Genomic DNA, 14,685 nt, shown 5'->3' with positions numbered 1-14,685 from the left:
ACATAACTTGAAATACTATTGTAAATGGATTTTCCCTGTTAGATCTAACTAATGGAGCTCCAGTAAATCATTTTCTTGCAGTATATTTTTCTTTATGCTTTCAGCAAATCTTACTTGGTCGTGTCTGAATTTACTAACCAACTGCTGCACACCTCTTTGCAGGCATTACAGGTATTATAGGAAACCTCACCTTACATATACTCTCATGCTGTTGACACACTGTATTTTGAAGTTTTTTTTGGTTAATTTAGCTCTTTACTATTGTGTCATGCACAGGTGTATAATAATGTATAGTTTTAGATTAGCTCCTATGGTGATCAGAAAATAGTTTGATAGCATGTCTGATAGTTTCACTCCCACTGTGTATGAAAACATAAAATTCAGGTGCATGAACAAACCCCACGCTTGCTCCAATCTCTAACACGTAAACAGCCTTAATGCCTGAATTCCTTTGCCTTCCGTTGCTCTCCCTGTGGCTGCTGTTCATGTCTCCTGACATGTGTTCGTCTTGGGGTACCTGGGCCTCTCATTACCCCTGTCTGCATTTCTGGAGGTTGCGGCTGGCGAGGGCCTGTGGTTACACCTTGTCAAATGGGCCTCACAGTCAAAAAGAAAACACCCATGACATTGGGTTGCAATAATGATTAAATATTATTGATATTGACTCATCTAAAAAATATTGTAAGAAAGTATTCCAGTATATCGCCTAGCTCTAATATCGCCACGTAAAACACTGTTGTGCTCACGGTTTTCTCAAAGTGCTCTGACAGGACGATAAGAAAGATATTCTCCACTATGTTTATGTTTGGATCTGACTTTGGTTTGGGTCTGAAGAGGATGCTTGGTGCTTGGTTGTGGAGGGCCTAAATCTGACTCTTACTGACGATGCAAAGATGTCACTCACTTCACAACATTGTCTCTAAGGGATCTTGAGGACCTGTCAGTCAGACACCAAGGACGGTGGCAGGCATTTAAAGCACATGGAGGGGACAAATGATCCCAAATGTGTTGCTCACGTAAACTTTAAGCAATATCAGGAGATAGTGGTGCCAAGTAGATCTGGGAGCATTTTGAAACAAACAAACAAAAAAATACCTACATGCATATGCAGATTTTACATCAATACCTGCAAAAAAAAAAAAAAAAGTCTCTGAACCCACAGTGGAACTCTTATTGGAAAAAAACATTGAATTTTAGTCACCGGGTCAGAGAACATCTGAGCACATTTGTTGCTTGGAGTATTTAGTAGAAGTACTTCATGTTGGTTAGTAGGAGAATTAACAGTGCATGAGTATGTGGGCATTTTTCAGTAACGTTGTTTTAATAATTTTGATTATTCAGACAGCAAAAGAAACAGTAGCTAAAGTCTGTTTGTACATCACGCTCCAGTTGAGTTGCTTTTGACCTGAATAGAATTTCCTGTTGGGGTTGAAAAAAAAAAAACTAAACAACCCACTAATGACAAGTTGGGTCACATTAGTTTGAATGGCAATATAGGATCTGTTTTTAAGAGGGGTTGCAACTAAGAATGATAATCGTTATTGATTAATCCACCGCTGATTTTCTTTCTAGCAATGAATTAATCATTTTGTATGTAATTTCTAATGTCCATCCATCGATCCATTATCTATACACCGCTTAATCCTCACTAGGGTTGCGGGGGAAAATGCCAACCACATTTACTTGGAGCAGAAGCTGACACCTTTTGGATTTATTTATTTATTTTTTGTTCTGACTAACAGTGTAGCATCTGCAATTATTTATTAAATCGAGATGTTAAACAGAGACAAGTCTTGTATTGCTACACTCAGAGGTTTGCGGTGTCTCAACTGAAGTTATTCCCTGTTTTATGTCTGTTTGCAGGCCTTCTGTGAGACTGCCAGAGCTGTAGGATGTCGATGGTGCTGTTCGCCTCTGTGGTTCGGGTCGGGGACGGCCTGCCTCTCTCTGCATCCACCGACTATGAGCAGGACAAGGAGCTTCAGGAAACAAAGAGGCACCTCAAAGGTCTCTCCAAGAAACTCAGCCAGTTTCCTGACCGCTGCACTCTTAAGACTGGCCCATACAATGTCAAGTACGTCCTGTTTATGCTGATTTATGTTACCAGTGGTATTTTAAAGCTATCAGTCACTTTAATTAAACAGGAATGAACTAACTAAACAGTTGCATTGGTCCGTTAAATGTGAGTAACTGCCATATTAGGTAGAACACATCATATCTATGTGAATATTATTCAGAACATTTTGTTTTTGTTTTTGCATTTACTTAATACATCTTCAATTACATTCATTCTTTATGAACCCTGGGTGCTTAAACAGTCTACTGCTGTTTCCCTGCTTTCTTCTTGACCTTTTCTAACTCAAAAAAAAAAAGCTTTTTAATTTGAGTGATTTGACAGCTAGGGCTTCATTCGAGGTGTCAAACTGTTTCTAAAAGCCCAGCTGGTTGAAAGGCTTTGAAACTCTCCTAAGCAGTGTTTGTTCAGAGCTAATTGGTCTTATTAAGACGGCGGACATGCCCTTAAAAGAACCTCGACATCAGCCTTCAGTTGAGCCGGCTGTAATGTTCAACAACCAGAGACTCCTTTTGATGAGAGTTTCTTTAATCAGTGAGAGCCTGAAGCATCTGAGGAGCGTCATCAGAAGAATGTGAAGGTCAGACTGAAGCCGGCAGTGTTTAGAGTCAGAGGTTAATATGTTCTGTGATCGTCCTCAGTGTCTGTTGTAGTATCAGTTGTATTAATGTGTCATGAAAGCAAGAGGACATTTTTTAGATCATTGAGAATTACTCACTACGGTTAAACCTGTGGCATCAATAGCAGATGTAATTTTAGGAACACAGTCTCACTTGCTTTAAAATCTCAAGTACCTCTTAAAAGAGATTTTAGAAAATGCTGCATCTGATAGGATTTGTGGACTTTCCAGTGACCTTAGATAGACTTTACAATTTAGAATTTTTCCAACATACTCGGGCAGTAACTCATTGATGCACCATCAGGTATAACAGTTCCACCATTGGAATTTATCCAACTTTATTTTAGCTTTTACTCACAGTGAGATTCTGATTTATTTCCAAAGTGGTTATCAGGGCAGTCGGTCTGTGCATCCTGTCCAGAGACTTTGAAGATAATAGGAAACAGATTTGTCCCCAAGTAGAATGTCAGAGATGGTGATACAGTAGTTGAAGCTTTCTTGAAACTCTTATGACACCAACCTTGATTTCCCTCCAGTGGTTCCCAATCAAATTAAAATCTAAGACTCTTGTGATTGATTGTATTGCTTTGCATGGTTGCACCCCTCCCTGCGTCGGTGAGCTAGTAATGCCCTCGGTGTCTGAGGTTTTTGGATCACTGCTTGTTTGTAGCTTTGAATCAGGAACCTAAATGTTTGCATTAGTTCCTTTTGGATGCTTTGAATTCTTTGCTTCCTCTGTCTTTTATTGTAAAGCACTTGGTCGACTATATATAAATTCGCTTTACTTACCTACACAGGATTGGTATTCATAATACACTCACTTCAGTAATAATACAACCAACTTGTGAAACAAAAGGTCATAATCTTAATTGTCATTCAGTCTTCAGAGAGTAAGGACCCACTGCCTCTATCCGATATTTGTAAATGAGTCACTTGCTTGAATTTGAAGCAGTGCAGCTGGTAGGACATGCTGGTATCAGATTCACCCTCGTTCCTTAGATGTCGTCATCACAGGATTTTTCTTTTTGTCTAGCCTCATAATAATCATCACACCAGTCTGTTCTGTTTGTTGCCGATTATGCTCCACATCCGCTTAGATGTTGTCGTGATAACTGACTTTTCCCTCAATTGTGCTCTGAGCTACTCAGATAATGTGAAAGTCTTTGTATATGAGGAATTTAATTTGTGCTCAGTGTATCAATTAACACTGCGAGGCCAATAGATGGTGCGTCTGCTGAAGTACACTTGAATGTGAATGTAGTTACTGTGTTTAATTAACTGTGCAAGTGTGAGTTTTAAAGCAGAGATGTGCTGAAATCTTGTTTGCACTGGGTTTTGAGCAGAAGAATCACAAATGCCATTGTGCCACTGTGTATAGCTCGGCGTCCTAATTACATTGTCCCAGGGTTTCTGTCAGGAGAAAAGAGTAGTGCGCTGCATTTAGAGCAATAACATTTTTGTGTGTTTCAGTTTCACGAGCTCACTTGGAGTTGGATACCTGATGGTTTGCACTGCAAACTACCCCAATGTGCTGGCCTTCTGCTTCCTGGACGAGCTACAGAAGGAGTTTCTTGTCACTTATGACACCAAACGGATCAGCAGCGCCGTGCGGCCGTACTCCTTCATTGAATTTGGTAAGCTCCAGGACTGTACATCAAAACTGATGATGTTACCTGTTCAGATTCAAAGGACAGGACTGTCTGTGTTCATCAGTAATACTGTAAAATATGGAGAACATTAGCCTCAAAATTAAGCATATTTTATAATTTAGAGTCAAGATACGCTGTCCTGGGCATTATACAAAATTAATACTGTGATATATACCTCTGGTTTTATGTTGCAGTTCATTATGTTCTTGATACAGCAAAAAAAAACTAAAGAATCAAATGTCCATTAAGGCAACATCTATATTATTAAATTAACGGCCCAATTAGTGTAATTTCAGCTTTACAACTGCACAGAGTATTTGTTTTTTTTCTCCTTAAACACTGTGGCCATTCTGCTTGCATACCTTTAACAGAGTTGCTGCGAGACAAAGCGAGTGGGCGTTTGATATTTATTGTCAGTGTTCGTTACACACTGTGGCTGACTGATTGACCCGTACAGTATGAAGAGAGAAGTCATAGGTTCCGGCTACACAGGAAAAACTATTTCAAGATGTACTGTGAGTTAACACATTGTACAGGATTAATAAAAAAATCTAACAGTGTCGGCCAAGCTCGCTATAGCTGAAAGGCAGCAACTGGTGCACTGCCAAAGCGTTGCAGGTGGAACTTGCACTGGAGTTCACAGACGTAAATAGACTTCTGACTGTCATTGTTTGGACCAGGATGTAGCGCACGGAAGTCTCATACAAATAAAACTCAGGACAAATACACATACCGTTTCACACGTTGGATATTTTGGGAAAAGCACAAAATATGACCAGATGATGCAGGGCTCCAGAGTGCAACCATTTCGGTTCGACATGCAACCAAAAATCTGCCAAGCGCGGCTACACCATTTTCATTGGTCGCACTGGTGCGCCTGACATTTAGCAGGTCTGTTTCTGTTTGTGTCGAGTTATTTTTTCCCACCCGCTCTCTGCGTTATATCACAGATCGGCAATTTTTTTGCTCTTTGAGTTGCTTCGGCTGAGTCCTCGGCTCCTCTGTTGCTCTGGGTGCTGTTAAACTGCTCGGTTTAACTGGGCCGCTGTGCCCTGCGCTTTGACTCGCAGGTGTTTTTATAGCTTGTGACTCGCCTGTAAAAGTGAGTCACGACAGCTTAGTGTTCTATTTTAGCTTATGTTGTACTGCATATATTAGTGACATTTAAGTAATTTTCTTGCCTTGTTAGAGACGGTAGTGAATCACAATGTGTGTCTTCTCCAATGCTTTAATGCCCGTTTTGCGCTTTATTGCTGTTATTCCATTCTGGTAATACGGTTTATTTTTATTTGCCAACTTACAGTGCTCCTGCTGTTTCCCGCTGTCACACAGTATTATCCCGTTTGATTTGATTTGCCAGTTGTAAACACTGTCTGTGCCCCATGTCTGAGCAAACCCATGTGGGACATTAGGTCACCCTGGGGTTGGGGTGAGGTCAGCAGATTGTTTCATCTGGGAGGGGTTGGCCAGTTGCCCCCACTAATTATGAATGCCCTGTTGATCAGTCATGAACCCAGCACTGGTCTCTGCTGCTTCCTCTACATTCATTATCTGTGCACATTCTCATCCCCTTTGTACTAGTTGGAGCGAGCAGGTTATTGAATGGTATTTTTTTTCTTCATCATTTGTCACTCAAAAAATCCCACACAGCATCCTCTTCCTAACACAATGCAGACAGCCACTAGTTACACTTGTTATAGCAGCACTATGAGACGTGGTGAAAAACGTTGGCCACACCTAATTTACTTACTGCTGCACCTAAATGGAAAAAACAAAGGCAAGTTCCATGATTATTGCGATTTTTCACATTTCTGTTGAATGTTTCAGTTAGCAATTGAATAGATTTAGTTGGTAAAATAAAAAAATCTGGACAACGGTCCAGATGTCCAGAAATAAAGGGTTAGTAGACAAAGGAAAGTAGAGGAAAAGCAAACCCTCATGTTTAAGAATCCTTCTGGCATATACGAGGTGTGTCACAAAAGTTCCAGGACTGGTGACACAAAAGATGCATTTCAAACCCAAACTACAAGTTTTCCTCTTCAAAGTAATCCCCCTGGAGTCTAACACACTGTCCCAGCCTTCTCTACCACACCGCCATGCACTCCTGGAAGGATTCTTCCAGGATCCTCCACAGCTCCATCGTCACAGCCATCTTGATGTCGTTGACGTCTTCATACCAGGGCCCCTTGATGACCCCCTTGAGCTTGGGGAAGAGGAAGAAATCCCACGGAGCCAGGTGGGGTGAGTAGGGAGGTTGCTCCAGCACGGTGATGTTCTTCTCAGCCAGGAACTGTCGGATGCTCATGGCGTTGTGAGCAGGAGCGTTATCATGGTGAAACAGCCACGACTTGTCCTTTTCTTGTGCACTGAAAGAAGCAAACGCTGCAGGTCGTTTGTAGATGTGCTGATTGATCATCTGAAGGGGAAAACTCGTGGTTTGTAGTTTGGGTTTGAAATATATCTTTTGTGACGCCAGTCCTGGAACTTTTCTGACACACCTCATGAACTTTAGAAATTACTTGATTAATCATGATGAAAATTTTAGTTTCTGTTTATTAACATATCATTTTAGCGTTAAGCCAGAGTTTGACAGATTAAAGTCTTGCCCTGACATTGTCATGGTCTCTCATACAGAGGGTCTCTTCATTATCCTTGTTTTGCTCCTTGTATTACTAACCACATTGCTGTTGTTGTGCTGACTGTCGTCCCTCAGACACCTTCATCCAGAAGACCAAACAGCGCTACAACAGCCCTCGTTCCCTGTCCACCAAGATCAACCTGGCCGATATGCAGACGGAGATCAAGCTGCGACCGCCCTACCAGCTCTCCCCTGAGGACCTGCAGGCTATCAATGGATTCTCAGTGCACACAACCCCCAAGTACAAGGGCATAGGTAGGACATGAGCCGACACTGCACACAAATAGTCACGGAGTATGAAAGAGATTTGCTATTGTAATGGACTTCTTAGTCAGTCAGTTTTACATCTGAGGATCAATAATGTTATCTCATTTAATCTAGCTCTCATTACTTGGCACTGTTGACACTGATAGTACTGGCTTTGCAGCACTATGACACAGAAGGGTCATTGGGGATTTCCTCCGAATGCTGTATCCTTCGTTCAAGGTATAATACTGACTGCGCCTGTCTTTGGTGGGTTTTAGATATTCTCTCACCTGCGGCTTTAATAAAAATCTTACAGCCCTTACCAAAATGAATTCACATCTGTGCAGCCTTTTTTAATTACACTTTTTGATTTATAGACCACTTACATGATCATTTTTTTTTCTGTCGTCTGCTATCTTGCTGAAGGATATTTAAGCTCATTATTTTACCATAAAATAAAAAATGTAAATGTAGTAACTGTGTAATTTTAAACACTACAAAACTAGGGAAAGTCTCATTTTAAAAGTCAAAAATGTAATTGAGGAAATGGCAGTTGCAGTATGAAACAGTTGTTTATTACAGTGATGACTCAATAATCCGACCCTTAACAATCCCAAAACCTTGCTATCCGACAGGTTTTTAGAAAAAACGGACGGAACCAATGAAAAATAGCCTTAACATACCGACAGCCTTGGATTCCGACTCTGACATGACATGTTATGTCACAAATTAGGATAACAGCGTATTATCTGACTTAACAATCCGACAGATTGGCTACGTTCAGACTGCAGGACTTAATGCTCAATTAGAATATTTTTGTGAAATACGATTTTTGTTGCGAGTTCGTTCACATTTCCAGTTAAATACAACTTTTATGTGATCTGCTGTGTGAACTTCATACGACCCAAAAGTGTCCCACATGCGCAGAAGAGGATAAAACGACGTCACACACCACGAGCGTGCTCAGTGTTTATGGAAGTAAACACAGATGGTGGCGCCGCATTCTGGCCACTTCCACCCTATCAAAGCGCTCCCCTAGGGGGGAGTGTCTTCCCCCTCCCCCGACCGCGCAGAATATTCTGATATTCATCCTTAACTGGGTCTGAATATCCAGAGACCAGAAAGTGCTATTTGGACCAGCCCTACTAGTTATTATAACAACTATGAACAATAATTAACAACAAATGGCCCTTCAAGCATCAAGCCCTCTTTGTATCTCGACCTCCGTCTTGACAATCCAACAGCCTTGTTATCCGACATAAAAGAAGGTTTTACATTTAGTGTCGGATTATCGAGTCATGACTGTATTTTCATCATTACTCTTAGAAGGTAATGGAGAAGAATGGTGAGACTCAAAGATACCGTGTGAGTGGTAATCAGATATCCCTTTGCTCAGGCAAAAATTTCCACTTTGGCTTTGTTGTTCTGTGGCTCAGACCCCCTACTCTTTATAGATGCTCCAGAAAACAACCTTTTAGTACGCACTGTCACACCTCAGTTGCCCCAAGCTAAGTGATGCCACCTCAGCTCACTTAGAGCCGTTGCGCTCCCCCGTCATCATTCAGAGCAGCTCTCCACGCTTTGTTCGCTCTCATTGGACCTTGCCAGTCTCTGTTTTCGGAGAACATAAATCATTTTGTCCTGAGGGTTGAAGTATGCTAATCTGATAATGGTGACGCATCACTTTCTTTCGGTGTGCCAGAATGTTTTTGGAATTCAGAGGATTTAAAAACAGTGTATGCTCGGCTTATGTCTGCTTTTCAGGGATTTATCCTTTTAATGCTGCATAAAGACTTTTCTCTGGGGTTTGTGGTGCTATCTGGGTTCGGGAGGTGGTGGTGAGGGTGTTTGATTGCAGAAGCTGGCAATATGTGACAGAATTACAGTCAAAAGTCAATTCATTAAAACCCATGTTTGAGATTTAATGAAAAAATACACTATGTGGAATACGCATATAAAGAATAAACATGCCGATGAAATTATTTTAAAAATGCAACTAAATGGCATAAAGGAAACTTTATTGATTTATTTCAACTGCATATATTAAAGCTTTCATTTTACCACTTTACTTTCTATGCTTTGTTGGACCTTTAAAATCTTCTAATTAATCTTCTGTAGTCCATCAACCTGGTTTATCAGTGACCACCTGGCAACACTTTCAGTTTCGCCTACGTATGTAATTCAGCACCATGTATCCAGGTTACAAATTTCTTCACTTGTAAAATATGCTACATTGCTTATATCATCTGTCTGTCATCATCCGTCTCTGTTGTTAACATCCACAAGAATCATTCCCTAACAAAAATAGTTTATACTTCATTTATTCTTAGTTGATGGTACTAAGAAATATCCTAACCAGCTGTTTGATTAGCTTGGCGATGAGCACGCCGATCACACAAACATTTCGTCCAGGCACTGATTGCTGATTGGCAGGTCATTCTTGTTGGCAGCTTAAATTTCCATTCGAGATCAAGTCACTCTCTCAGTTTCTGCGTTATGTGTGTCAGCACACAGAAATCTCACAGTTGTTTTTACTGTCATTCAAATACACGGCTTTAATTGGCTTAAGGCACTCTGCAAAAACACTTAGGTGCTGTGCTTAATCCTTTCTATTGGAAAAACTTGGCATATAATGGATTTTTTTTTCAAAAATGAATAATTATATTTCATAAAATGTTGATGCATTTTACACTGTGTACGTTGGAGAGCAGATTTTGCAGAGTTTTTAACACTGTGTCCTTGCTCTCTTGCAGCTCCCACACAGATGTTGGAGCCGGTGACACTCCCAGGCATCGTAGCCTGTGTGCTCAGCGTCCTCTGTGGAGGGCTCAACCTGCTGCGAGGAGTCCACGCTATAGAGAGCATACTACAGGTGCAGATGGCATTCAGGCAGATTCAGGTTCTCTTAAAGAGACATTCTGGTTTCATACAAGACAAGTCTATTTTCATAGCTGTGTCTTTGTATTACTGTTAACAAACCTAAAGTTCGTTCAGTCATTCCTGGTAATGTATTGCCAAACAGAAGCACTTGGAGGATCAGACAAAGACAAATGAGACAAACTTTCAAGTTAGTGAAACTGATTTGTTTGAGAAAATGAAGGCAAATGTTGCAGCTGCTGACAACAGCCTAGTAGCTCACTTCCTTAGACATGCTGTGTCACTGTTGTGTGTGCAGTAAGAGATGATTTCTGACATCATGCATGTGATCATTTAAAGGTTTACCTCCAAATAAAGTAGTTTACATTATCTCACTAAATATCTGAATACCTACGTTTAGTGTCCCCTCAAACTTGTTGTTGCTACGTTATAGTACAATATACATTGTTGTCATTATTGATTAAAGAAGTTGTAAATGCTGCCAAAATGTGACAGAAATTGTCATGAACTGCAACTTTCCTTTAAGAAAAGTTTTTAGAATTCATTCAGCTTTAGTGTAAGAACATCACTCAGCCATATAACTTCCATTCTGTTCCTCTAAACTGTAAATGTCACATCCTATTCCATTAACTAGATTATTTCAGTATAAATGGGGAAAAAAAAAATAGTAACCTGTGAATGTTCTTGTCATATTGGTTTCATGATGACTTTTCTAGACTTGAAAAATAAGCCTTTTCTCTGTGTCTTTTCTCCCTGCGTGCAGAACGACGACGAGGACTTTAATTATGTGATTGCCTTCTTCCTCGGCACAGCAGCCTGTCTGTATCAGGTAAGTGATAGTGCAGTAAGGGCAGCCCATCACTGGCTGACTAACAGCCCTGCACTTTACAGCTCAGCAGCTTGTCAGCTAGACTAACATTAGCAAAAGCTCAATGCCTTTCAGCCCACTGCCTCCTCTGAAACATTTTCATCAGCTGCTTTTGTGCAGCCCCTCATGCTAAATGGAGAACCACAAGTTGGTGGACAGATGAGGGAAACAGATTCATCAAATGGGATTTCTTCTGAAAACAAACTGTTGACCAATATGCAGTCATGCAGCGTTCATATTCTTCTTTGCTGTTCTCTTTTCAGTGCTACCTGTTTGCCTACTTCTCTGTCTGGAGGAACAGTAAGTCCTTCCTGGCGTTTGCGTTGATCTGTCTGTCCAACATGTATCTGTATGAACTGAGGAACATGTGGCAGATCCTCTTCCACGTCGCGGTCGGGGCCTTCATGACCCTGCAAATTAGACTGAGGCAACCGCTGGGCAAAGCGCCGGACTACAATGTCTGACGAAGACCTTCAACACAAAGGACAAACGGACCTTTTATTCAGATGTCCTGGAAATACTGGAGATGCTACTGGGGACAAAGTGGACACGAAAAACAAGCAGAGTTCAGGAATAAAACTTAAAAAAAAAAAAAGTAAATAAAATGCAGCATCAAGCAGTTCACTAAGCACTAATGGACAGATCTCAATTTGGACTTTGGACAAAACTCTGGTGCCCCCTGAACCATATATGGACATTATTGGATTGATTTCGGAAGTTGTCTCCTCCTGACCATTGTCTGATAAGGATTTTTACTTCTTTTGAGTGCAGACATTATTTAGGTCAGAGTCCTGCATGCAGGATGTCCACTTTGGCAAACCGACTTCTCCCTGCACCCTCAAATTTAGGCATTGGATCTAACCTGTTCCGTGTAACCCACAACCCCAATAACAGCCACATACGAAGGCTACGCAAACCTTCTATTTTTGACTAGGAATGCATTGAACAAAAGTAATATTTGCATTCCAGTTGTGAAAATGATAGTAATACAGTACCTCTATGAGGACTGTAAAGAAACTTCTGACGTTAAAGAAATTTACTGAAACTTCTTAAATACACACCTGATCAAATCCTAAATAACCAAGACTTCAGTACAAAACACACCAGTCATAGTAAACGGTATCAAAAATATGCTAATGTATGTGTGAATACGATAAAAATCTGCTCAGTGCTGAAGCACGTCAGAGCTGGAAAATGAGCAGTGGTGTGATTCAACGGGTCGTCAGAGCATGAATTTACATAGAAAAGAGAATCTGACCAGACATTTGATAAGAGCTTTTGATGTTTGAGCTACAAACAGATTTCTGTTCGCACCCAAACATCACTGATGTTTGGTATTCACTGACATCGGTTCCTTGAGCTCAGTCAACAACACGTGTAGTCCAAAGATACCCTGTGGAGGTTTCTTGTAAACAAAAGCTATGTTTGCATTTTGTGTATTGTTTACAGCCTCTAATAGATGTGTGAGGTGCATTTCGTTCCTCATAAAACACCTTCAATGATTTAATTATTTTAAATCCAGCTTTGGTTAAGTCCTTGGTGAGCAGCTTGCATTCTTGCTTGCCTTTTTTGGTGCACTGCTGTGTATCTTGACACATTATTGCCACCTTTAGACAAATGGTGTAGACGCTGGTAGCATCACCTGCATGACCACATTTCATGCATGTGTGAGTACACAAGATAAACAAAACAGGGACACACTCAGAAAAAAAATACTTCATAGAGCTGGTATGTTTAAAAAAAACTCCACAGGGTACCTTTAATTGTGAAATGCAGCAACAAAATAAAACCAAACCTGTAATCACAAATATGAAACGGGCAACATACCAGTAAGACTGGAGATTAACTTAAATTCTTAAGCTTCACTTATGTCCTGCTCACATGCAGTTATCTTTCCCCCTCTTTGTGTTTTGTTGTTTTGCTCACTAATGGATGTTTTGCACATATACCTGACTTGGTGCAGGACTCTGGTTTAGGTTTTTGTTTAAAACTATGCAATGCTGCCTTGTGTGTGTGTGTGTGGCCCTCGATTAAGTTTTGTTGTATTCTGTAGCATCAAGAGACAACAATCATATCTTTGTTTTGCAATTGTTTGTCATTTTGTACACGGTTAATTTTGCTATTTATTTTCTGACTGATTGTTCTGAGACATGTGGTCACTGAAGATTTCTACAGATTTTATGAATTTTATTGGTTTTATGATCGCTCCGTTTTTACGCAGACCTAAGTTTTCACAAAAATAGCTCCTGCTTCAGCCGCCACAAACAGCCTGTTAGCATTCAAACTCTACTTCCTAGCCTGCACAGCCTCAAGCATATGCCATTGTCAAGTGACTATGTTAATAAACAGGTCTGTGTTGGCAGCAGCAAAGATGCATAGCTGAGTTGTGGGAGCCAGAGGCAGGCTGTATCATCTGAACAGCATTTGGCCTGCTTTTCCTCCCACTGAGCCCCTCGGTTTAGACATGGCTGCATCTGCCATTTATGACAACAAAAACTGAGTCTCTCTCCTATTTCCCGTGTTGTGGATATTTTCACAGTGTTCAACATAATTATTATCAGGAGATGACATTTTATCGTCGGACAGCGTGAGCTTGTTCAGGGAGTTATGGCACGGTTTTCTTGGCTTGCTGCACCATCTTAACAAGTAATTGCAAACAAATGAGAAGGGTAGAGAATTAAGTCATGCCTTTTATTGTTCATAAAAACAGTTGTGCCAAAATTGTCATGTCTTTTTTTTTTCTTCTCGATAATTCACTCATTGAAAGAAGTTAAAGGTACAAATGAACAAGAGTATAGTCACGCAGCTATACTTGATGTCCATCTGGTATCTACACTACAGTTCTGTCAGGAGACTGCTTCATTCTCGTATGATTCATCATCACACTCTCTGAATGTTCTCTGCTTTCCAGCAGCAGTGCCACACCTATATGACCTAATAGCTTTTTTTCCCACAATATGGCTCAGGCTGGATTGGGTCTGAATTGTGCTTCACTGACTCAGATTGTTAAGTTTCTCCTTTCCCAAACAAGTTACTGTAAATTTGTTATGTGAGCGTGTTGTATGAAACGGGAAAATCTTAATTCAAGTCTTTTGTACAGATCTTTCCAGGTATGCAAAATGAATGTGATTGTTTTTCATTTTCTCTGTAAAAGGTTTCTTACAACAGAGCTGAAAACATGTTCTTGTTTTAATTACTTTTATTTTACGGCAGCTTAAATTGAATTCCTTGGTCATAACAATTCAAAAATACTAGAACTAGATCTGATGTTAAGTTCAAGAATTTAAGATCTGGGAAAGATCGGTTTGACTTGAAAATGAAAATGTGTTACAACACTGCATTTAAAGCAAATCTGAATACTTAAATTTGTCCATTTTCTATTGCAAACTGACATGAGAGTTCATTACGATGCAGCCTGGTTCTCTTCAGTGTAATTGAAACATGTCTACCCCTGTAGTAGGACTCATTGTCACTGAGCACAGTTGGAACACTGAACATTAAAAAACACATTATCATATTATATATATATATATTTTTTATCATAGTACTGCCCACGCTTAATGTGGTATTTGATTATGTCTGACTAAGAGTGATTCCGTGAATCAGTGAAAAAGGAGCAGCACAACGTCGCCTAGGGGAAGGGAAATTGTGGTCCCTCTTGGAGCAAGACCTGGGAAGGGAGCTCCCAGCAAGCATCTGGTGGCCAAACCTTGA

General features: G+C 40.4%; 1 protein-coding gene across 1 annotated transcript in view; it reads left to right on the top strand.

The window, feature by feature from the left end:
- Window positions 1-14,332, top strand: part of sec22a (SEC22 homolog A, vesicle trafficking protein) — a 16,549-nt gene extending 2,217 nt beyond the window's left edge. The window contains exons 2-7 of the mRNA XM_008304859.1: window positions 1,864-2,074; window positions 4,164-4,327; window positions 7,056-7,235; window positions 9,980-10,098; window positions 10,867-10,932; window positions 11,235-14,332. Coding sequence (XP_008303081.1) covers window positions 1,893-2,074; window positions 4,164-4,327; window positions 7,056-7,235; window positions 9,980-10,098; window positions 10,867-10,932; window positions 11,235-11,435 — 912 coding nt within the window. The 5' untranslated portion in view covers window positions 1,864-1,892 and the 3' untranslated portion in view covers window positions 11,436-14,332. The remainder of the gene's footprint in view (window positions 1-1,863; window positions 2,075-4,163; window positions 4,328-7,055; window positions 7,236-9,979; window positions 10,099-10,866; window positions 10,933-11,234) is intronic.
- The last annotated feature ends 353 nt before the right edge of the window (window positions 14,333-14,685 follow it).

Source organism: Stegastes partitus, unplaced genomic scaffold (assembly GCF_000690725.1).
Source record: "Stegastes partitus isolate 25-593 unplaced genomic scaffold, Stegastes_partitus-1.0.2 Scaffold2337, whole genome shotgun sequence".
NCBI lineage: Eukaryota > Metazoa > Chordata > Actinopteri > Pomacentridae > Stegastes > Stegastes partitus.
Note: the sequence above shows the minus strand (reverse complement) of the source record. Positions and strands in the feature narration are given on the sequence as shown.